The 21,854-nt window shown below is 45.5% G+C and overlaps 4 protein-coding genes across 4 annotated transcripts; 1 reads left to right on the plus strand and 3 right to left on the minus strand.

Annotated features, from left to right (window-relative positions):
• Positions 1 to 78: 78 nt before the first annotated feature.
• gle1 (GLE1 RNA export mediator) lies at positions 79 to 6,053 on the minus strand. The gene is made up of 15 exons (XM_035641203.2): positions 5,854 to 6,053; positions 4,480 to 4,710; positions 4,214 to 4,390; positions 3,984 to 4,132; positions 3,833 to 3,893; positions 3,469 to 3,726; positions 3,151 to 3,376; positions 2,950 to 3,062; positions 2,609 to 2,821; positions 2,331 to 2,512; positions 2,099 to 2,228; positions 1,854 to 1,958; positions 1,688 to 1,770; positions 1,101 to 1,164; positions 79 to 986 (listed from the first exon to the last, which is right to left on the minus strand). The coding sequence occupies exons 1-15, from the start codon at positions 6,025 to 6,027 to the stop codon at positions 918 to 920; spliced, it is 2,235 nt and encodes a 744-aa protein (XP_035497096.2). The 5' UTR covers positions 6,028 to 6,053; the 3' UTR covers positions 79 to 917.
• Positions 6,054 to 6,178: 125 nt separating this feature from the next.
• LOC118314366 (outer dense fiber protein 2-like) lies at positions 6,179 to 14,207 on the minus strand. The gene is made up of 17 exons (XM_035640771.2): positions 13,952 to 14,207; positions 12,901 to 13,017; positions 12,681 to 12,805; positions 12,194 to 12,323; positions 11,979 to 12,110; positions 11,793 to 11,867; positions 11,639 to 11,710; positions 11,427 to 11,543; positions 10,827 to 11,162; positions 10,412 to 10,521; positions 10,113 to 10,248; positions 9,889 to 9,999; positions 9,084 to 9,347; positions 8,804 to 8,904; positions 8,546 to 8,708; positions 8,118 to 8,243; positions 6,179 to 8,038 (listed from the first exon to the last, which is right to left on the minus strand). Exons 1-17 carry the CDS (start codon positions 14,048 to 14,050, stop codon positions 7,892 to 7,894), a joined length of 2,361 nt encoding a protein of 786 aa, XP_035496664.2. The 5' UTR covers positions 14,051 to 14,207; the 3' UTR covers positions 6,179 to 7,891.
• A 1,834-nt stretch (positions 14,208 to 16,041) lies between these two features.
• On the plus strand, positions 16,042 to 18,169 carry si:ch211-51h9.7 (uncharacterized protein LOC558400 homolog). Its single transcript, XM_035639238.2, has 2 exons — positions 16,042 to 16,849; positions 17,666 to 18,169. The coding sequence occupies exons 1-2, from the start codon at positions 16,402 to 16,404 to the stop codon at positions 17,818 to 17,820; spliced, it is 603 nt and encodes a 200-aa protein (XP_035495131.1). The 5' UTR covers positions 16,042 to 16,401; the 3' UTR covers positions 17,821 to 18,169.
• On the minus strand, positions 17,933 to 21,827 carry seta (SET nuclear proto-oncogene a). The gene is made up of 8 exons (XM_035639235.2): positions 21,568 to 21,827; positions 20,250 to 20,307; positions 19,988 to 20,130; positions 19,797 to 19,900; positions 19,597 to 19,710; positions 19,310 to 19,480; positions 18,983 to 19,114; positions 17,933 to 18,882 (listed from the first exon to the last, which is right to left on the minus strand). The coding sequence occupies exons 1-8, from the start codon at positions 21,638 to 21,640 to the stop codon at positions 18,859 to 18,861; spliced, it is 819 nt and encodes a 272-aa protein (XP_035495128.1). The 5' UTR covers positions 21,641 to 21,827; the 3' UTR covers positions 17,933 to 18,858.
• Between the last annotated feature and the right edge of the window lie 27 nt (positions 21,828 to 21,854).

Raw genomic sequence — 21,854 nt, forward strand, 5'->3', positions numbered from 1 at the left:
CTGAAAGATTTTATTTCTCATTCTAAAAAAGTGTTCATTTCTATGGAGGATTAAAAAAACATTAACACAAAACATCCATTAAAGTGACAATGAGTTTTTTATTTCAGACGACGTCTGGTTCAGAGACGAGCAAACAAGTTGATCACAAAGCTTCTCAGGAACAAAACTAATCAGTGAATTTTACTTTTTACCCCCTCACATTTCACTGGAGTCGCAATGATCTAAACAAACGGTTTGTCAATACGGTAAAAAACTACGTCTCCACACGGTGGATACATTAAAAAAAAAGGAAATAAATATTCAAATCAATCAATTCACTTTGTTGATTTGAACAGCGACTGTCGAGTTGTAATGGTCGTTAAGTGACAGTTCATGAGCACGATAAGGCAGCCACACACAAAAATTTATGAAACAACTGAACTGTATGATCTTGGAAACTGGAGAAGTTAAACATTATTGTAGCATTTCCTTGATCACGAAAGCAAAAAAAAGTGCTGCACACACTTGAATCAATAAGTTTAACCTGAAGCTGTGAGACGTAGGAACGCTACAGACACGTGTGGACGAGGACGCTCAGGTGTCCGGAGGACGGATGCGTTGGCGAGACGCCGCCTTCCTCCATTAGAGTTTCCCTGAACACAAGCATGTCGCCGTTAAGTAGTTTGAAAGAGTAGTCGTCATCCTCCGTCAGCCACCTCCTGATTGGCTCTTTGAGTCGTCCAGTAAACAGAAGCAGACACACAGAAGCTTCAAAGTTTAACACGTGACCAGCGTATTCTCGGCAGCTTCCACCTTTCCTCCGGGCCTCAGCGGAGTTTCCTCCCTCTCTGACTTTGTTCTGCCCTGAACTAGAACCCAACCGATCTCAATATTGCCATCGGCCTCCAAAGATCCATCAGGGTCGAGCTCCTCGTCCCTCACGACCTCCAGAAGTTGGAGCTCAGTTGACCTTTGGGCGGGTTGATGGTCCGGCGCTGCAGCGACGTCTGCGTGAAGGAGGAGGAGACAAAGTCTGAGCTTAACTTTGTTCACAGGAAAACACAAAGTGATTCTCTGAAGCCGCAGCTTCTATCTGATCTATATCTAGACCAGCGTCTCACCTCCAGGAACTGTTTGAGTCGACTGACCGATCCCATCTGTTCCACGCTGGTCACCGCCTCGATCCTGGAGACGCACGACAGAGAGAGAAGAGTTTACACCTGTGGAGACGCTGCCAAGACGTACGGAGACCTGAGCGGGTTACACCGCTGACTTTGGTACAGAAGGTCGAGGGTTTGATGCCAGGTCGTTCCAGTGTGTGACCTTCAGCCTGCACACCTGCCTCAAAGGCCTAAGAGATCTCTTCTTCTGATTGGAGGGAACATTTTGTTTGCCTCAGGGCCAACACTGGAATTCCACCTGGAATCAAACCCCTGACCTTCTGTACCAAAATCAGTGGTGTAACCCACCTGATTTGCATATTTTCAAAATATTTATCTTTACACTCAGCGACCGGTTTATATTCAGATTTAACTTTTAGAATTAGATTGAACATTTTCTTCTTCTTTTTTTTTTTTTTTTACATATAAACATATTTTTAAACAGTTTATATCTACGATGTGAAGAAAATGAGCTAAACATCGAAAAATATGTCAAGTTTGAAACCTGTAGCTTTCACAGTGGGAGATGTGATGTACATGTACAGTACCTGGGTAAATATTCATCTTTGAGCAGCAGGATGATTTTCCAGAACTGACACTGATACTGTTTCATCAGAGCGTTTCCACAAACCTGGAAGAAAAGAATCCTTCAGACATGACGCTGCAGTGTGGTGAAGAAGAAAAAGAAGAAGATGATGACGAAGTGTGACTCACCTCCAGAAAGTCAAACAGCACCGTCGCCGTGATGTCAGCAAGCGGCTCCATGTTGAGCATCTGAGACAACCAGCGCCAACCGTGGTTCAGACCGTGAGGAGACGACTGCGACAGACAAACATCACGTGTTGGAAATCTACACAACATGCAATGAGATGAGTTCATTCTGTTCTTACCCCCTGCTCTGGACCATTTTCACCCCCTGATCCAGATAGTTTTTACCCCCTGCTCTGGACGGTTCTTACCCCCTGCTTGGAGCCGTAGGGCCACCTCAGCTGGATCAAGGCAGCGTACAGACGGATCATCCCCGACATCCTCTTCAGGAAGTTGTCCTGATCTTCCACCCCGGACTCGTTGACACGGTAACCGAGGATCCTGAGGAAAGTGGAGACAAAATAAAAATCACAACATGAGGCAAATCTGTCCGTGATCAGGTGAGAGGAAGTATGTGTGATGGGACGTTTCTGAGTCGCTCACTTCTGATATTCCTCCACAGTTGTACCGTCCTTCATCGGAGGGTAATGCGGGACGGCGTACGGACACTTCCTGTGCAGGTGGGCAAGGAGGAGATCTCCCACCTTTGGGTGCAGCTCCCACACGCCAGAAGCCACCACGGCGATGGGGAAGGCCGCTTCGTGGTGAGACTCCTCCCCTTGCATCTGTCGGGAAGAGTCAAACGGCGTGTGAACAGGTTGTGAACGTGACCAACTGTACAACATGTGATTTTTAACCTTTAATGACTTCTTCCCACTCACCACGAACTTCTCGGCCAGTTTGTAGCTGACAAACTCCAGGCCCTGCGGATGCTGTGAGGTGGACACGGACTTCCCGCCCGACACCACCGCCCGGCCCGACAGCAGCTTGTCGATCTTGTCGAAGATTTCCCGCAGCTGCGACCCGGAGTTGCAGGCGATCTGGTTGACAGGGAGCGTCGCCGCTTTCTGCAGCTCCAGTTTCAGCTTCTTTGTCTGCGTTGGAAGAGGAGAAAAAAGAAAATGTCTGTTCACAGTTTCTGCTCTTGTCACGAGTGTCCCAGAGGCTGCTGGGTAATCTCTACACTATAGAACAAACGTCCGTGCGGAGACGACAAACTCACCTGGACGTCTTTGGCGGAGTTGAGTTGTCCGAACGCCTGAGCGCACTGAGTGGCCGTGTCCTGCAGATCCCTGAACCACTTCAACGTGCTGTCTTCAGCGCTGTTCTGCAGCCCTGAGGGAAGACGACGATTCATGTGACAATATCCATAATAATTATAATAATAATAATAATAATAATGTATGTCAATTGTCCCTCTCACCTTTCCTCTGAGCCTTCTCTTTGGCCGACTGCGCTGCCTTCTTCTGCGCCTCCTGCTGCACCTGCAGCTCCGCTTGCCTCCGAAGCGCCTCCTCCTCGTCCTGCTCTCTCCTCTTCCTGTTCTCCTGGACGTCGGCCACTTCCTCCTGCATCAGCCGGATCAGCGCCCGCATCTCGTGGAGGGCTCGCTCGGCCACAGTCATGTCGTCCACGCTGGGAAACGCTCCCTGGAGAGAAAACAACAACTACAATCATTTCCCGTCTCTCTCCAGACGTTTTCCTCCGTCGGTGTAGGAAGGAGCCGGGAATAAAAACTGACCTCGGTCGTCTTCCGCACCACCTCTGACACCTGGGAGCACAGCTGGTTGCCGCGGACACTGTAGGAGCTGAGGCTGGCCGGGGGCAGGTCCGTGTTGTTCTGACTGGACGGCTCCAGCAGCTGGTTGAGCTGCAGCACCTCCTCCTGGATGGTGTTGAGGTTGCGCAGCCGCTCTCGGCCGTCCGCCTGCCGCTGGCGCTCCAGCTCGGCCTCCCTAAGGCGCTGCTGCTCCGCCTCCCTCATCCGCAGGTTCAGGATCTGACGGGCGGAGGGAGAATTCATTTGTGAAGTACAAGGCCTGACCTTTGATTTTGTCTGTTCGGACAGACACCATCATATTCTCTTCCTGTCATGAGGATCGTACCTTCATTCGGTGCCGCTGCTCTTCCTTCAGCTTCTCCTGTCGCCCGATGCTCTCTTTAGTTCTGCAGCGCAGAGAGAATGAAAACCAGACGTGTTTGTGACATGTCAGATATAAAAATGAAATCATCATCACATTTGCCATTGACACTCACTCTCTGTCCATCATGTCCCTGATGCTCTGGAACTCCTGCCTCTGCTTCAGCTCCATGAACTCCTCGAAGCGTTTCAGCTGCTCCGACTCTGAGCCCGCCACCTCCGCCAGCCTCTTTTCCTGCATCTCCTGACGCACTCGCAGCGCCACCTGAGACACACGTCATGTGGTTACTTATGGGACTTATCTCATGGGATGTCAAGTGGACGAATCACAAGAAAAACTATTGACCTTGGCCTTTCTCCTATGCTCCTCCTCGCACTTGATGATGCGGCCGGCCGTCTCCATGGATTTTGGCGACAGCAGGGAGATTGAAGGAAGCGACGCCGGACTGGAAACCTTGCTGACGTCCGCCTCGTCGTCTTTCGCCTCATTGCGAAAAGACTGCAGCAGGAAACGGCTGACGTTCTGTGAGGAGGAGACAGAATTCAGTTTAAAGAGGCACGAGTTACACTAAATATAAAAAATATTGATATTGAGGTAGTGTCTTGACTTGCCTGCTCGTGGTCGACGGCCGCAGAGAGCGCGTTGAGCTTAGCGCCGACGTCGGGGAGCGACCCCCTGGAGGAACCGGATGCTGGGATCTCCTCCGACAGGCCGGGGCTGGAGTGTCCGGAGCTGGAGCCCAGGAAGCAGAACTTGAGCAGAGGCGACGAGTCGAGTCGCTCCAACACGATGCCGGAGTTCGCCGACAAGCTGACGGCCTCTTTACATCCCGCCATGATGTCCTGCAGGAACAAAGACAACACACACGTTGATATCAAACAAGAGCATTTCAGACCAGGCCCGTCACGATGGTTGATTACGTTATTCTTTGTATTTTTATAAAGGCATGTTTTCAAATTGCTTGTTTTGTCTGAGGCTTAAATTTCGGATAAAATTTCTCTCAGCGACACAAATCGTGTCGAACTCACACGAGCAACGACCAATATACCGCGAGCTCACGTGATGACTATCATATCCTTTATCCCTACAATTTCTTTATATCGTGCAACTAAAAAATAAGTAGTTATCGTGACAGAACTGTTTCAGATTTCATTTTTATTTGACTGAAATTAGCCTGATGATTTTATCACCACTGACGTTTCGACCACGACACGTCTCAAATATGTTCGTGTCACCAAAAGTGTTTGTATCACAAACAAATATAATCACGATTATTGTATCAACGTCAGTTTCCATATATATTTTTGACACTAATAGACAGGGGACCCTGATGATTAAGAAAAAGAATGACAAAAATGTTCTGATTTGTAAACTATTGTTTGTTTGTGTTTTACTTCCATTACTGATTTTTGATGAACTGTTTTCATTGTTCACTCATGACAGGACTCTGCAGGTTTGCAGTTGTGGTTTTAATCTTAATTTCTCCTATTTAATCTGTCGATCATTCTCTATTAATCGATTCGTTGTTTGGTTCATAAGAACTTGTGAAAAATGTTGATCGTGTTTCACAAAACCACCAAGATGATGTTTTATTTCGTCCACACACCAAAGATATTCAGTTCACTGTCACAGAGGAGCAAAGAAACCAGAACATATTCTCATGGAAGAGGCCGAAATCAGAAAATTTTGATTTTTCCTCCATCAAAACTACCGATTAATCGATTATCGATTAGTTTAGTGGTCGATCACTGATCGATTAACTGAGTGTCTATTAATAGAGCTCGTCACTGACAACAACACTGCACGTCAACAAATGAGTGTCGATGGTTCGTCCCGGTTGAGCTATAATTGTTGGCCGCCATGTTTATAAATGACAATCTAATAGTTATAAGTGAATTAGCCGCTAGCTAGCTAGCTCGCGTCAACTAGCCGTTGGCTAGCTTGCTAGCTAGCTAGCGTCCGAGTTAGCGGCGCCGCTAGCTCACCTCGCCTCTGTCCGACCAGAACGGGTCGAACTTGATTTTTCCCTTGGGCGAATGTTTCAAGGCGTCCAGCGTGTCCCATCGCAGACTGTCGGCGGGCATCGTGAGCGACTTGTTGGGGTGATGGAAGGAACAACTTCCAACCGTCCGGTGCTGCAGCTCGTCCGCCGGTGACATCCGCGGAGGCGCGTGGGAAAAAAACAAAAAAAAGAGTCGACGTCTCGGCCCTTTGATTGGTTCTCTCGACGTCACGTGAGCGGTGACGTCAAACGAGTGACCCACCCACCCACGTGACTGCTGGTTTTAAAAAATGCGCCAAACAATGAGATCATAATCATAATTTTATTTATACAGCACCTTTTAGAAGCAGCTTCACGAAGTGCTTTCACAAAAACATATAAATCACACAATTAAAATCAGCATTCCAACAATAATACGGTTATATTAATATTAAGAGAATACAAAGACATCAAATTGATGTACAGTTTTGTTGTTGGGCTCCTGCTCATTGTGGAGTGGAGGGAAACGATAAAAAGCAGATGAGATTGCCAAAGAGAGCGTTAAAAGTAAATGATAATGAAATAATGAAAGTATACCCTTTTGGTGAGGCCAAATCTTTAATCAAAGAAGCAGTCAGGGGTTCATGGCAGAAGAAGTGGGCCACAGACACTATTACAGCCAACAGAAATCAATTAACGTGAATCAATTTTGGACACAGAATTCGTATTTAATGAATAAGTGCATGTCAGATAAATGTGATGTGTGTAATGTAGTTGAAAAGGTTGAACATGTAATTATGAGGTGGGGCAAATATAATTTGGAGAGGAAACATCTTGCGTGGTAAGATTTATGAATCAGAACGGGGATGGGATTTGGAAGGGATCTTAGGGATGAGTGAGAAAACTAGGGAGTGCTGTAGGGCGCTTTTGAGTTTTCTCAAAGATTCAGGGCTTAAAACGTTGGTTTGCGATCCGTCATAAACCAGAGAAGAAGAAGGCGCACAAGCTTTTGGGTTCCATCACATTTGGGTGTAATAGAAAATTAGGTAGAAGACAAAATTGCAAAGCCGGCGACCAGGAATAGACAAATTGACATCACAGTTGAACATTAGCACAAGAGACATCAGGGGAATGATGAAACAGAAATTGAGAAGTCTTTGGCAAAAAACAGTGAGAGAAGGAAAGGGAGACAGAGAAGATGCAAAAGAAAGTGCGAGAGATGAGAAGTACAAGAAGAAGTAGAAAAGAGGAGACAATCATAACAAGACTCAGATTTGGACATACCGAACTTCATAGTGCGCTAATCAAAATCAGAAAACATAACTCAGGAAACTGTGACAATTGCGGACAAGAGGAAACTATAGAACACATCATAGTACAGAACAAGACTCAGTCAGAACCTCAGAAGGATCAAGATGAAACTGAATATTGTGGAGATTCTACAGCCAGATTCACAGAATGAATGTTACAGTCATTTAATACAGAACCTCGGGGAAATAAAGGTGTGAGGGAGAATCTAATCATATTGTACGTTTTACTTTTATTTTGTATTGTTTTTTGGTGATTTTGATTCACACTCCATACCAGTGACGCACCATTTCGTTGTTTGCCAACCGCCATCAAACAATAGAAGAAGAAGAAGAAGAGAAGGCGCACGAGCTGCAGAGTTTCGGTTAACGAAGTAACTTTTCCGTCGTAGGAAGCTGGTTCTGGTTCTCTTTGTTACCGGGCTACGTCACCATGGTAACTCATGCTGAATGGCTATAACCTGAGATCAAAGTCAGTCACTGGTCACCAGCTACTGACCAATCAGATCACTGGTCAAAACCAGCGTCATCATTCTACGGGATCCTGAATGGGACAAAAGAGTATTTTTGGGGGTACCGTGACAAAAGCGCAGCAGATATTGAGCGCAACAGAGACCACGCCCACTTTTTAAATTTTCCGTTAATAGACAGCTTTATTAATTCCATAGATATGATAAATATAAGTAGATACTCAACGAACGTAATTTATTGCAGTGAGGTTGGTGACGTTTGAGGTCAGCTTTCGAGCAAAGATTCACCAAACACGTTCCCGTACGAGGTTTTGAGAAAGTGAACGTAGTTCTGCAGAGTTCTGTTCGTCGAGTCCGACTGCTCCAGTCGGTCCTTCATGTTCTGCAGCTGACCCTGGAAGCGACGCTCCATCTGGTGGAGAGAAGAAAAAAATAATATATATGTCCACAGCACTTCTTCATCCCATTGAGAACTGTTCATGATGCCGTACCTCTGCTTTGCTTCTCTGCAGCTGACTCAGCTCGGTCGTGGCTCGGCTCAGTTGGCTCTGCAGGTCCAACGCTTTGGACTGGGACACTCGCTCTTTGGCCAAAACCTTCTGCATGTTGTCGTCAACCTGCGGACGACAGAGCAAACAGGTTTTCCTGAATGGATTATTATCATGTACAAGAAAACCCTCAGAATGGGAAAAAGAAGTGACATTTTCCCCCAAAAATCCCAGCCTGACCGATGTGAGTTGGTATATTAATGGAGTTATATAGTAAAGTTATATAAACAGACTTGAAATCCACAGCACCCGTTTGTAGATCCAAACTTTCTGTTACACATCGTTTCTCGGCGGACGTTACGTGACTCTATAAGTTTGAATATGAAGTTAAAGTTGTGATGTTTTGTCCCGTGGACTTCCTGGTGCCTGACCTGTCTCTGTGCGTCATCCAGCGTCTGCTGCAGCTGTCGTGACAGGACGCTGCACTCCAGCGTCTTCTCCTCCAGCTGCTGCTGAACGCTGCGGACGCCGGCTTCCTCCGAGGCCAGAGCCTGAGACATGTCCTGGTTCTCTGCCCGCGCGTCGTCCAGCCTCCTGCAACAAAAAAACAAACACAGATTTTAGCTCCGTCTCCAATCAAGTGACATATAATCAGAGAAATGTGTGTGTTTAGTTTTTTGTGTCAGTGCCTTTCTACGTTGAGGAGTTTCTCTGTGAGAACGTTGTTTTCCTCCTGCAGCAGCACGTTCCTCTGCTGGAACATCTCCAGCTGAGCGCCTTGCTGCTCCACCTGCCGAGGAAAAACAAGCCACACGGCGAGGTCAGACGTGACCGGAAGTGGAGTCCGATTCTCTTTTCCCAAGTCCTATGAATCCTCCTTTTCACCTTTCCTTGACCTCATGGCGTTTTCCATTGTGGTCAAAGGATAGTAGGGAGGAAAAGGCGATGGCACCTCAGGCTGCTCCGTACCATGTGTCTGACTTCGGCGAGGGCGGCGCCGTGCTCCAGGTTCCTCCTCTCGTGGGCGTCGGCCTCCCGCTGGGCGTCCCGCAGCTGCTGCTCGCTCAGCCTCAGTCGCTCGGGCAGCGTCTCGAGCTCCCGCAGTCGGCCCAGCAGCTCCCTCCTCACCTGCTCCTTCTCCCGCTCTGCGCCCGCCGCCGCCTCCCGCGTCTCCTTCTGCGTCGCCTCCAGCTTCAGGCAGTGGTCCTCCGCCTCCAGACGAGCCTGCTGGACCTGCACACCACAACACCACCAGGTATCTCTCTGTCCGTGGCGGAGGTCACATTTGTTCACCGTGATTTCAGTGAACTAACCCTTTAAAGCCTATTTTAAAGTCTCCCTCCACTCAAAAAAGTGTTGTTCTTCTGTTCCTGTCCTCTGACATGCCTGACATTGACTACAGCGACTTGTATCTGGTGTTCTCACATTCCTCTCCTGGAGGAGGAGATTTCTATGTTTCACTTCTCTGCAATTTGAAATTCAAACAAATCCTGTTCAAGCTAGATTTGGTACGTCACGAATACAGGAAATCAATCGCTGTCGAATATGCAAATATGAGGCAAAGAAACCTTTCTTTAAACATTTGTTTTCAAAGGACACAAGTCCAGAGTTATCACATGCTGATGTTTTTCTATTGCTGAACAAACTTCCAGTCAAAAGATTCCCGTTATTCATAAATGCACATGAATGCTGCAGATGTTTTTTTGCCAGGTTTTCCCGTTAGTTCTCTCTGCAGTTTTAGGAAGTAAAGTGTTGTGAGAGAGTCCGACTCTACCTTCTTCTTGTATTTCTCCACCAGGCTTTCGTACTTTTTGATCGACGCCTTCAGGTGACGGGCCTCGGACTGAAGCCCCCGGAGTTTCTCCTCGGACGACATCAACTCCGCCTGGACACGATGCAGGTTTAGGATTAATTATACATTTTTCCTTCAGGTGCTTGTGAATTTTAATGAATGAGGGAAAACAGATTTATGAGGACTGATATGAATCCCAGATCCACCTTGAGTCTCTGGTTGTGCAGCTCGGTGGAGGCCGTTTCAGCGCTGAGCTGATGGAGCTGATCCCGGAGCTCCTCCCTCTCCGCCCGGCTCCTCTCCTCCGCCGACTGAAGTCGAGAGTTCAGCTCAGTCACCTGGCTGCGAGACAGAGACGGGGATGTGTGTACGAGGTAGTCAGATGTATAAGGTAGGCAGATGTAGAATGAAGGCAGGTGTAGGATGTAGGCAGATGTAGAAAAAAATATAACACAATACAATACAACACAACCTGGATTAAATGAGTTTGCCTGAGTGAACTCACAGTTTGAGAGCTGATGTTTCCTCTTCCAGCTTTTGTTTGGCCGCGGCCTCTTCAGAGTGTCGGACGCACCAGTCGCTGGATGTGGACAGAGCCTGAGCCAACTGGGTTTCCTACAAACACAGAACATGTATTCGTTAATGGTTTCATTTTTTTTTTTCAAATAACCCTAGCGCAACAGAGGCCTGGGGCCTGAACTAGAAAACATGATTTGGGGTTATCGAGGTAAAATAATGAAGTTTCCTTGAAAAAAGAAGAAGACGAAAAGAAAAAAAGAAGCAATATTTGAATCTTCTGTCATTTTTCAAATGGATTATAGATTCTAAGACAATGACGAGCAGCCTCTGACATGTTACATGTTACTGCTGTGTACTTGTGAAATCGTAGACACAGTTATCCGGCGGCACCAACCACTGACCTTCTCCTGGAGTTTCCCTGCGAGCTCTCTGGCCGACTCCTCGGCTCGCTCGGCCTGCTGGGTCAGCAGAGCCAGAGCTTCCCGGTCTCGCCTCCCCTGCATCTCGTCCTGGTCGCCGTCATCGTCCTGGTCGCCGTCATCGTCCCGCTGCTGCTGCCTCTGACTCTGCGTCTCCTCCTTGTTGTCATCGCCGTCGTCATCGCCCCGCCGCTGGCTCTCAGTCTGCGCCTCCTCCTGGACGCCGTTGTCCCGCCACCGCTGCTGCCTCTGAGTCTGCAGCTCGTCCTGCAGAGCCCGGAGCTCGTCGTGCTGCTGCTCCTGGCTCTGCTGCATCCTCTGCCCCGCACAAACGTGAAAGGGGGAGGCACATTCCATTAGTGTGGTCCTGTTTTTCTGAATAATCTAAAACATTGCGGCGTCTGGACAAAGATGTTGGTGTTGGATGCTTTAAAATTCAGCAGCTGAATACTTTTTACCTGCATTTTAACCAGGGGAGACAGAAAAGTCAGTTACTTATTACTTATAAAATCTTGGGTGAGGCGTCAGATGTTTGGTGGACACAAATTTTAAACCAAAGTGTTGTATTCTACGCTCGCAGACCTGAATCTGAGCAGCCAGTCGAGCCTTCTCTGCCTCCGCACGGTCCAGCTGAGACTCCAGGTGGTCGCGCGTCGACTCCAGGATTCTCGAGAGCTCCTCCGTCGTCTTGGCGTTGTCCTGCCGCGACAGAGGGAAGCAGAGTTTCTATCAGTGGACGACCTGTGGATTAAGACAACGACCCTTTTACGACAGCGCCAGTTATGATTCTTCACCTTCTCAAAGTCCAAGTGCTCGGCGAGCTTGGACGCCTCTTTCTCCTTGTTGGTGAATTTGGCCAAAAGTCGCTGTGAGAGAGAGAAGAAGCAGCTGATAAGCTGTCGGCAGGTGAACGTGTTGAACGAAGAGATGATCGTGCGTCGCGCTCACAATGTTCTCAGTTTCGCTGTGGTCCAATCTCTTCTTCAGGGCGTCTCTCTGCTCCGACCACACCAGGGAGTCTCTCTGCGGAGACGAACACACGAGCAGCAGCTTGTTTGTGGTGGAACTTATGTTTATTTTGAACAGAAAGTGTCAGTTTGAAGTCTTAGGATGTGACGAGTGAACCTCCCGCACCTCGTGTTCGCTCCACTCCCTGAGCAGCTCCCGAAGACTCTGGTTCGTGTGATCAAACATCTCCATCTTCTCCACCAGCAACTCCTGCTGACGTCCCACCGAGGCGGCGTGCAGCTTCGACAGGCGCTTGTCCTAACAGAATAAACAGATGAATAAAAACACGACCATATACATCTCTCCTCCGTGCACCTGATCGTTAAGGAGTCAGATGAAACCTTGGTGAGGCTGTCGACGGTTTCCTTCAGCGCCGTCAGCTGATTGGCTACTGCCACGCCGTCGATTTCTGCTTCGACGAGCGTCCTCAGGAGAACGTCTGTGTCTGTGCGTTGACCCCGAGAATCTGACCTGCAGGAAAAGAACCAGTGTGTCATCGCATTGGACACATTTGTCATCGGAGTAAGTATTCAAGTAACTAAGTACATTGCTCAAGTACAGTACGACGTACAACTTGAAGGTACTTATACCTCACATGATAACTTCTATTTCTATAAATATCTTTTTATTCTATATCACTGTATTTCAGATGGAAATGCTCCCACTACATGTATTCATGTGTAGCTTCAGCTGCTAGTTAATATCATTAGATCAAATACATTGTTAAAGATTAAATCAGAAGTTTCCAAAACATTCTAACAAGTTGAACACTATTAAACGACGAATATGACACATTAGTGCACAGATTTAATATTTCATGGCTCTCGCCTCTTAAAGCGGCGGACGCCTTCTTGCTCTCGGAGCAGGACGCTGAGGGACACGGCGGCCATCTCTTCTTCCTGCTCTTCTCCGCCACGCTGATCTCTCTCTGACTGATGCTGCGCTCGGCTTCTCTGATCGTGAGACACACGAACGAACGAACAGAACTCAAGCTCAAGAAAACACACACAAAAATAATGAGAGATAAACACTGCAGTGTGACAGAGACCTGACACTTGTAAGCATCCACGTCTCTGCGGCAGGAAAACCTTCCCGGAGGTATCCACGGCGACCGGACCCCCGGCCTCGATCCATCTCCCCTCGCCTGGACGTCTTTTGTCCTGTTCTGCAGCAAAAAGGGAAACAGATTCAACATGAGACTCGTTGTAACCTCCTCATCTTTAGTCTACTTAATTATGAACTCTGTAAAAACTATGTTAAAAGTGACTGTCGTGGATGGACTGTGACACAAACACCAACTTTCTACTGAGCAGTAAAACATCTGCACTGGTTAAGACTCGACGCAACATGTTCTGCATCGCTTTGTGGGCGTTTTGTGCGTCTCTCCAATCATTGTGTCTGTGGTAGTTTTGTGACTCTTTATTGACATTTTGTGACTCTAAACTAGTATTTTGTGTGTCTTAGTGGTAGTTTTGTGAGTCTATGTTGACATCCTATCACTTTTTGGTAGTTGTTTCACTTTGTTTTGGTATTTTGTGTCTCTTTTACGTAATTTTTTGACTCTAAATTGGTATTTTGTGTCTTACAGGTAGTTCTGTGACACTTTGTGGTACTTTTGTGAGTCTAAACTAGTATTTTGTGTCTTAGTGGTAGTTGTGTCACTCTGTGTTGTTATTTTGTGACTCTAAATTAGTATTTTGTGTCTTTATGGCAGTTTTGTGACTCTATCGACAATTTGTTTCTCTTCGTCGTGATTTTGTGACTCTCAACTGGTATTTTGTGTCTAAGTGGTAGTGTTGTGATTCTTTTGTGGACATGTTCTGTCTCCTTGTGGTAGATTCGTGACTATGTTGACGTCTATGTTGCAGGTGAAACCCTGCGGTCGTGTCCGGTAGAGAATAATCCATCTACAGGAGCTGAGAGGAAAACTAACGAATCAGTTCAGTTTAAATCTGATTACAGATCTGATTCATTTCACATAAATGTACATGAACTGTACTTTGAAGATATTTAAACTTTGAACATCCGTGCAGACTGTACATCAGCGATAATAAAACTGTCAAACTGTAATTCCCACTGTAATAAACCAGTATAATGACCTGTGGGGTTTTGCTGGGACTCCTCCTCATGTGAACGTGAACCGGTGTTGTCTCCGGGACGTGGACGTGAACCGGCGGCGGCGACTCCCGGGTTTTCATTCTGACGAGACGTTACAACAACAAGAACATCCAGAACAACAACAACAACTAACGCGAACAAGTATTAAACACCGGACGGTTCGTTATCAGCCCGCTGAGTTTCACGCTTCCGGGATAAATCTGGACTTTTGTCTGCGGCGGAACCGACGGTTGTTTGGATCGACAGGCGAGCCCGCTGATTGGCTCGTTCGCAGGGTCTCGCCCTGTGATTGGTGGGAGAGAGTTTCAGATAAGCGTCGCCACTGGCAACCGTTGAAAGGAACGAGCAATGCTGCGTTCACGGGATGTCGAGAAAACTGGAAAGAGCCGTTATCCTGATTTAGGAGCTTTAACCATAGTTTTCATGCAGAACTTTTTTTGGAAACTATTTTGATGATAGATTTTTAAAAAATGTAATTAAATAATTGCCAATAAACGCTTGTTCCATCATTTCAAATGCGAGGATTTTTATATTGACTCAGTCAAGTTATTATATATTTGGGTTTTGGACTGTTGAAGACGTCACTTCGGACATTACCAGGCCATTTTCACTATTTAATATATAATTATTATTTTTTATTTTTTTTTACATTTTATTGACAAAACGGTTATGCGAAAAACAAACAAAGACTTAATACTGTAATAAAACAAAACAATCTTTTGTTGCAGCCCTACAACAATGAGCAAGCAGCATCCTACTGTCTATCTTGACAGAAATTACTTATTTTAGTCTATAAATAATGACACAAATAAGTTAAACCAAATACAAACTGTATAGCTAAGAGCAAATAAGATGAATGAATTGTTCAAGTGTTAATACTTTATTGAGTGAACAGTCCAGGCTGCTGGTGTGACAATGTGCAGGAATTATTTCTTAGTGTTCGTTCCTTTAAGGCTACAATTAACCATCTTCTAGTCTCAACTTCCAGCAGGATGATGCTTCATTCATCATGTCATGAAGCAAAAGTTGTCTACAAACTGCTTTAGCCAACATGGCAGTGAGTTCAGTGAACTTTATTTAAATGTACATGAATACACAAAGCATACATACAAAGACATTGCTCACAACATGCAAGTAAAACCTTTATAGAAATATGATATATCAACCTTAAACGATTCTACGGAAGCGCACTGCATTCACTGAATGAAAAAAATTTGACAACTTATCTCATAATTACTAGATATTGTCGCATATTGCGAGATTTCGTAATTACGAAATCAGGATCTTATAATTATGAGATAAGATGTCAATTTTTTTTATTCAGTGAATGCAGTGCACTTCCGTACGATTCAGATAACTACTCGAAATAAAATAATTTTCTACAAATAATAAGTGTCTTTGAGCATTTGGAAAAGCGTTATTATTATTATTATTATTAATAAAAAACTAAATCCATTATTATTAATAATAATAATAATAATAATAATAATAAAAACGACAAAACAAGGGGTTAGAATAAGTCAAACATACGTACATTAGGTTTTTGGCATGGATTTAGTTTTTTTTATCTTACCAATGCATTTGTTGAGGGAAGAAAGTTACTCGTTATGGAGTATGGTCCATAATGGATGATTTGGTTGTAGTACTTAGCAATGATGATGATGATGTTACTGATTAGAAATTCAGTATTTTTTATTGTTGTCTATGATGACTCCTAGAGTCCAGTGAACTTCAGTCTCCAGTCTGCACACCTGGATCCAGAAGAAAACCTTTGGGTTGTAGACGTTGTAGAACAGGAGGTTGGCAGCATGGATGTGCAGCTGACTGGTGAGTCGTGGGAAAATTAATGTCAACATGGAGAAGAATCAAAAAATAAACCTTGTGTAGTCCAGTTCCAAACAACTGAGCACTTTATGAGGAACCATACCCAGCAGCAGTGTAGGGTTCCACATAAAGTGCTCTCTAAAAATCTGCAGACTAACTAAAAACTATGAATAAATAGTAAAGTATGGTTTGAGTTATTTTTTAGACTTGAGTAACTGCATAATTAACTCTAGTGTATGTGGATTTGTTCCTGTAATCGGCCCAGTACGAGAAGGAAATGGTTGATATGACTGTACTTCCTGTTTCTTTACACGGCACTTCCGCCTTGAATCGCGAGCTAAGCTAACGCTCGATTATTTTTTTGTTTTTTTAACTCGTTATTAGTCGCGTCTCAAGTTCTCCAATCACGATATGGCTGCCAAAAACATCTGCGCTGGCTGTAATTGAGTTTAACATTATGAAAACGATTGAATGATTAAATGATTAAAAATAACGACACTAATCCAGGCACCGCCGCAGCTAAAAACAAAGCTGCTAGCGTAAACTGCGTGTGACTGCTAGCTTTAAGCTAGGCTAAAGCTAGCCTAGCATTAGCCCAGCGCCGTCCATGCGTGTGCGAGGGGCGGCGATGAGATGCGAACGGAGCCCGCGGCTGCAGGCGAAGCAGCTGGAAAGATTCATATTAATAATGCACTTCATTTTATTCATGCTGCTCGTTTGTCCCGGTGAGGCGTGTGCTGCCACCGAGGAGGCGGCCACCGGCACCAGCACCGACGCCGTGCTGCTGTGCAGGGCGTGCGGACACGAGCTGGCGGTCGGCGCGGACATCCGCTCCGTGCCCAGCCGCCGGGCTCTGTCCGGCCGCAACGACACGCTGGTCGGCGGCCGCAGGGTCGACGTGCAGCTCTTCCAGAACCCGCACGGACACCGGTTCGAGGTGATCACGTTCAGGCAGGCGGACGTCCGCCTGCACTGGCCCGCGGACCAACACTTCTCCTGGTTTCCGGGGTTCTCTTGGACGGTGGCCACCTGTCCCCGGTGCGCGACTCACCTGGGTGCGTACAGACCCGGAGCCGCGTGGAATCACATGAACACTAATATATATTTTGAATGTTCAAACCCCCCCCAAAAAAGGTTCATTGGTGTCATAAATACATCTATTTTGAGGTTTATGAATTAAGAGATGAGACATAATAATTCAAATTTTTATATTATAATTATAATAAACTTTTGAAAAACTATCTAAATTTCAACCCTGAAATATTGGAATTAAATCTACGGCATAAACAATATATCAATCAGATTAAAACCAGTATTTGTATTATTTAAGGTCCGCACACAAATTTATCTTTACAGAAATTCTTATGAAATACATGAATCTATCAATATAATCCAGATTTTGTTGAGTTAGTCTTAATTATTTAACAAGTAGCATTTTTTTTGTCTTAAAACATTTAACAAGCAAAATTATCAAATCAAAAATAATAATTTCACTTTTGAAAATAATGTTGAATCTCAGCCCTGTTCAAAAGTTTACCAAAATAAAGAATAAAGTTATACATCTTTGAAGTTATATAAGAATATTCGACTTGTATCCACAACATCCTTGGTTTGATTCTGGATTTTAGTAGCATTATTTTAATATTCTGCACTAATGAAAGTTAAGATCTCCAGAAAACACTAATTTAATCACTCATAATTTATGATCAGCCTTTGGAATCATTTGGGGAGTGAGTGCTAATTTCTAATTTCTTTACCACAAAGAAAAGTTACAAACACTTGGCCTTTGTTTTTCTCAACATGTGCACCATTTGATGAGATCCATGTGTTTTAGAATTGATAACTGATTAATGTTCCTTTCCTTCCTGCAGGTTGGGCCTTCCAGCCCAGCGTCTGGCCCGACACCGTCACCAAATCCACATTTGACGAGTCTGATCAAACCTTCCTGGCTTTAATCGCTCATCGACTTTTAACAGAAGACTTCGCTTCGAGTCTTCTAATGACTCCGAAATCCTTCACGAGCTGATGGGACTTTAGACCGTACAGTTAACCTCCAGGTGCCTTTTGTGCTATACCCCCCCCCCCCAGAATAATTTTTTTTATGCACCCACTTGGTTTTGACGACTCCCACACATGTATACACAGTTAAGTTTTATTATTGTAACAAAGCAAGTTGTACACCTCAAATTTAAAACAGTTTCTTTTCCCCCCAGCGGAAAAGGAAAAAGGGTGATTAGATGTAAATTCTGTGAGTTAACAGGTGTCTTCTTTTTTTTATTTAATTTTTTTTAAACCCATGAAGCAGTAGTGGGGGCCAAAATTTACAAGCTTGTTTTTTTTTCCATTTTGTTCTTTATTAAAAATGTCATTTCAAATCTCATGGATATCTGTAAAACAATACAATGAAAAGAAAAAGAAAAAAAGTCCCATAGAAATGATGTCAAACCACTCTCCCCAAATAACTTCTGCCCCCTCCCCAGCTTTACCCCCCCCCTCCCGCCCCCTAAACATTACAAGTCAAAGGAATGAGCTGGTACTTGTTAAACCACATTAGAGGGGGAAAAAAAATAACAATTTTATTTCCAAAGGGGACCAACGTCCCAACTAAAAAAAATAAAATAAAAATACGGGGGAAAAATATTGAGGTATGCTAGCGCTAGGTCACTACACCATGGCTTTAGTCAAATTTACCACACAACCTTTTAAACAGAAGTTCAGTGTGAATCATCAAATTCTACTCAGGATGCCGTGCTGATTCTATTGTAATACTTTTTTTATTTATCTTTTTTTATTTTTTTATTAGATGACTTTGTGGATGGTACTCACAATTCAGGGCAAAAAGTGCCATTGGCCATAAGATGAGTCAAAGGAGAACAGAACATGGCACCAACAGGTGAAGAAGAGGAGGCTTCAGAATGGAAAATGAAGCACGCACAATTAAAAAAAGAATTTTTTAAACAAACAAAAATAAAATAAAAAATAAACTTTTGCTCCAGAGCATGAGTGGAAAAAACCAAACAGGGAATAAGAAGGTTGAGGGTCTGGTGGGTAGGGTTTTGTTTCATTAGTCGTCTTCTCCCTCGTCATCCTGAAAGAGTAAAGAAGATGATACCAGACAGTCAGTATGAGTGTGTGTGCGTTTAAAATCTCCTGTTAAAAATGTGTGTTTCTTGAATGTATCACTGTACCTCTCCATCTTCTCCGTCCTCGTCTTCGTCATCCTCTCCGTCTTCATCTCCCTCCTCGTCGATGTCCTCCAGACCCTCCTCGTCCTCCTCTTCGTCCTCGCCTTCACCCTCTTCGTCATCCATGTCAGGAACCTAGGAGGAGCAACAAACACTTTCAGCACGAATGTAATATAATTTTTCCTAGAGTTCTTAGCAAGATTTTTTTTTTTTAAATAAATCAAACAATATCACAGTTCAATTATGTCTGCTAACTGTGAGAATTGGCATCCAGGTCAAAATTATTATGCTCTGTAATAAACCACTGTCGCCTGCTGGTCATAAACACACCAGGTAGTACTGCAGCGGGTTGGGCCAGATGTCGTCCTTGATGACCTCCCCGAGCTCGTCGGCACCGGCGTCGGCGTGATCGGTAAACCAAGTGAAGAAGCTCTCTGGCTCTTCATGTTGCCTCTTCCTGCCGGCTTTGTTCTGTGCCTGGGTGGAGCGCTTGGTCAGGTCCTACAAATACACAGAGATTAAAAAAAAAAAGATGATGTAACTTACAGCATGTCAGCTCAGATCATGTAAATATTCACAATGATCATCGTAAGAAAGACGTAAAGAGACAAACGTACTTTTCCCGATTTCCATTTGATTTCTGTGGACTTTGAAGATGGATCCCCGCTCTCGTTCAGATGGAACTCTTTGGAAAGGACTTTGTTTTCGAAGTACGGATTTTCATCGAAATACTAGGAGACAAAAAAGCACCCAGGTAAGAACACGAGAAACAACTCCCATCGTGGCTTGTGTGCATGTGAATCATCACAATACTTACAAAATCTATTCTGTAGCCTGATTTGATGTCTTCAAACTCTGTCACCTCCACTCGGCTCAGGTAGTGAAGCGCTTCTTCATCTTCCTCCCCCAGTAGGGCAGATACTGCAGGGAAAATTGTTTGAGAGTCATGCAAACATCCGTCATAGTGGCCAAACCAATAAATACCCCCCTGCATCTTGAGTTACTCACCTTGTGGATGGTTGACAAACGTGGTGACCCAGAAGTTGGGGATTTTGGCGATCAGTTCTGACCTCTTCTGAAAGAATGGCTGACGGAGTTTGTTGTATTTCTGTTCTACTTTGAGGATCTCCTCACTGGCTTGCTCGTTCAACCTGGGGGGGGTCAAAGAAAAATTACATATCAGTCATGACGGTATCACCCCCTTGAGTTTTCTGCTGCACAGAGACTCTCAGGCCCCTTACGCAGACAACTTCCTAACAATCGACATTACCTGTCAATTTCGTTTTGAACTTCGTCGATGTGTTCAATCGCTTCTTGCTGCTCTTTCTCTGTGGGACAAAGAAAGAAAGAGAAACGTGTTAATGTACAGAACTTATTACACAAGATAAAAACATCAACACTTTGCCCCAGGACCGAAAAAAAACATATGAATGTACTTTTATTTTTTTAATCTGAGGAGATTCATATTATTATATAAACCTGTTTCCACATTTTAAAAAACAATTTAAAAAAAAAGTCAAATTTCTAGCTTTTAATTAAACCTGCAACTAAGTTTTCTGAATCCATCGACATGTTTTTCCTTCACGACAGTTCTTGGTGCTGGGGGGGGGGGGGGGGACACTCCGCCGCCAGTACGCGGGAGGAAACGGCAGTTGTCTGGATGTATGGCAGCCGCCCCCCCCTCCCTCCCCACACACCACCTCCCCCCGGAGGTTAAGGCATCGCGGAGCGGCCAATGGCTGCAGCTCTCGCGGCTCAGACTGTCGCCGTTTCCTGCCGGCTGCTGTCGAACGAGGCCGCGTGGTTTCAAAAAATGTGGGACATCGAACAAACACAGAGACGCGATAACGAGAGACGCCGATTGTGCAGGACAGATGCCAGAGTGGACCCCCCCTCCGCTAACGCCCCCCCCCCGGTTCAACAGACGAGAGCCCCGGATCCAACTTAGTAAATATTCATAAAATATCAAGTTCCACCAGGCTGCTGGTGGATTTTAAATCGCCTCTTTGTGGGCAACAAAACACGCAACGTCGTGATCTAGCGTTAGGTAACATTACAACAACAACACCAGCTAGCGGCTAATGTCCAAATGAAAGGGGGGACAACTTCCCCCGCTTCATAAATACAACAGCGGGCGACGTGGGCACATATCGGGCGATTCGTGGCGGTTTAGCGACCGCGCACGGAGCAATGAGCCCGCCGGCATCGCACGAACCCACTCGGGCGGTCGCCATCGACACAAGTGGCCACGCTTGAAGATGCTAAGTGAACTAGCTTAGCTTAGCATGGCCTCGCAGCACCGGTGTGAACTACGGAACAAACAGCGGCATGCTAACAAACGCGCTAGCTATGCTAAGCTAGGCTAGGCTAGCTGTTGGCGGAGTGTGAACACACGCAGCAGCGGCAGCCTCCGCCGCGGTCAACCACAAAGAAAGTCCGGCGGCGGGGGGGAAACAAATCAGAGCGTTACACGGAACAGTTCAGAGGAGGGTCGCGCCCGGCGGCGGCGCGGATGATGCGCGGAGAGAGAAAGAGAGGAAAAAAAGTGAAAATGGCGGTGAAGCAGGAGGCCGCCATTCCCCGCTTACCGGAGGTTTCGTCCGCTCCGTCATGGTTCGAGTTGAGCTCCTTTTTACTCACTTTTGCCGCCGAGGCCGACATGTTGGCTGCCGTTTTTGTGTGTTTTTGTTTCGCCAAGCTGCGCTCGCTAACTTACAGGAGGGGAAAACAAAACGAAGGGCTCGTTCTTGTCTCCTCCAGCGAACAAGGAGGGAAGGAAAACCGTTCGATATCGGCGTGAAAGTTTCCGCGCGGAGAAGCCGACAACGTGCTGCTCGCTCTCCCGACACAATGTGGAGCCGCGCGGAGCGAGGAA

The sequence above is a fragment of the Scophthalmus maximus genome, chromosome 19, assembly GCF_022379125.1.
Source record: "Scophthalmus maximus strain ysfricsl-2021 chromosome 19, ASM2237912v1, whole genome shotgun sequence".
NCBI lineage: Eukaryota > Metazoa > Chordata > Actinopteri > Pleuronectiformes > Scophthalmidae > Scophthalmus > Scophthalmus maximus.

Bases quoted from the DNA above. Each gene is read 5' to 3' on its own strand.
- gle1 (XM_035641203.2), bottom strand. From the start codon at position 6,027: ATGTCACCGGCGGACGAGCTGCAGCACCGGACGGTTGGAAGTTGTTCC. The intron at 2,822-2,949 runs GTGAGTTTGTCG...CTTCCAACGCAG, and splicing joins ACTCCGCCAAAGACGTCCAG to ACAAAGAAGCTGAAACTGGA. The intron at 987-1,100 runs GTGAGACGCTGG...TCCTTCACGCAG, and splicing joins GACTCAAACAGTTCCTGGAG to ACGTCGCTGCAGCGCCGGAC.
- LOC118314366 (XM_035640771.2), bottom strand. From the start codon at position 14,050: ATGAAAACCCGGGAGTCGCCGCCGCCGGTTCACGTCCACGTCCCGGAG. The intron at 11,711-11,792 runs GTGAGCGCGACG...TCTCTCTCACAG, and splicing joins ACAGCGAAACTGAGAACATT to CGACTTTTGGCCAAATTCAC. The intron at 8,244-8,545 runs GTCAGGCACCAG...TGTCGTCCGCAG, and splicing joins TGGATGACGCACAGAGACAG to GTTGACGACAACATGCAGAA.
- si:ch211-51h9.7 (XM_035639238.2), top strand. From the start codon at position 16,402: ATGCGTGTGCGAGGGGCGGCGATGAGATGCGAACGGAGCCCGCGGCTG. The intron at 16,850-17,665 runs GTGCGTACAGAC...TCCTTCCTGCAG, and splicing joins CCGGTGCGCGACTCACCTGG to GTTGGGCCTTCCAGCCCAGC.
- seta (XM_035639235.2), bottom strand. From the start codon at position 21,640: ATGTCGGCCTCGGCGGCAAAAGTGAGTAAAAAGGAGCTCAACTCGAAC. The intron at 19,901-19,987 runs GTGAGTAACTCA...TTTTCCCTGCAG, and splicing joins GTTTGTCAACCATCCACAAG to TATCTGCCCTACTGGGGGAG. The intron at 19,481-19,596 runs GTACGTTTGTCT...GTGTATTTGTAG, and splicing joins TCAAATGGAAATCGGGAAAA to GACCTGACCAAGCGCTCCAC.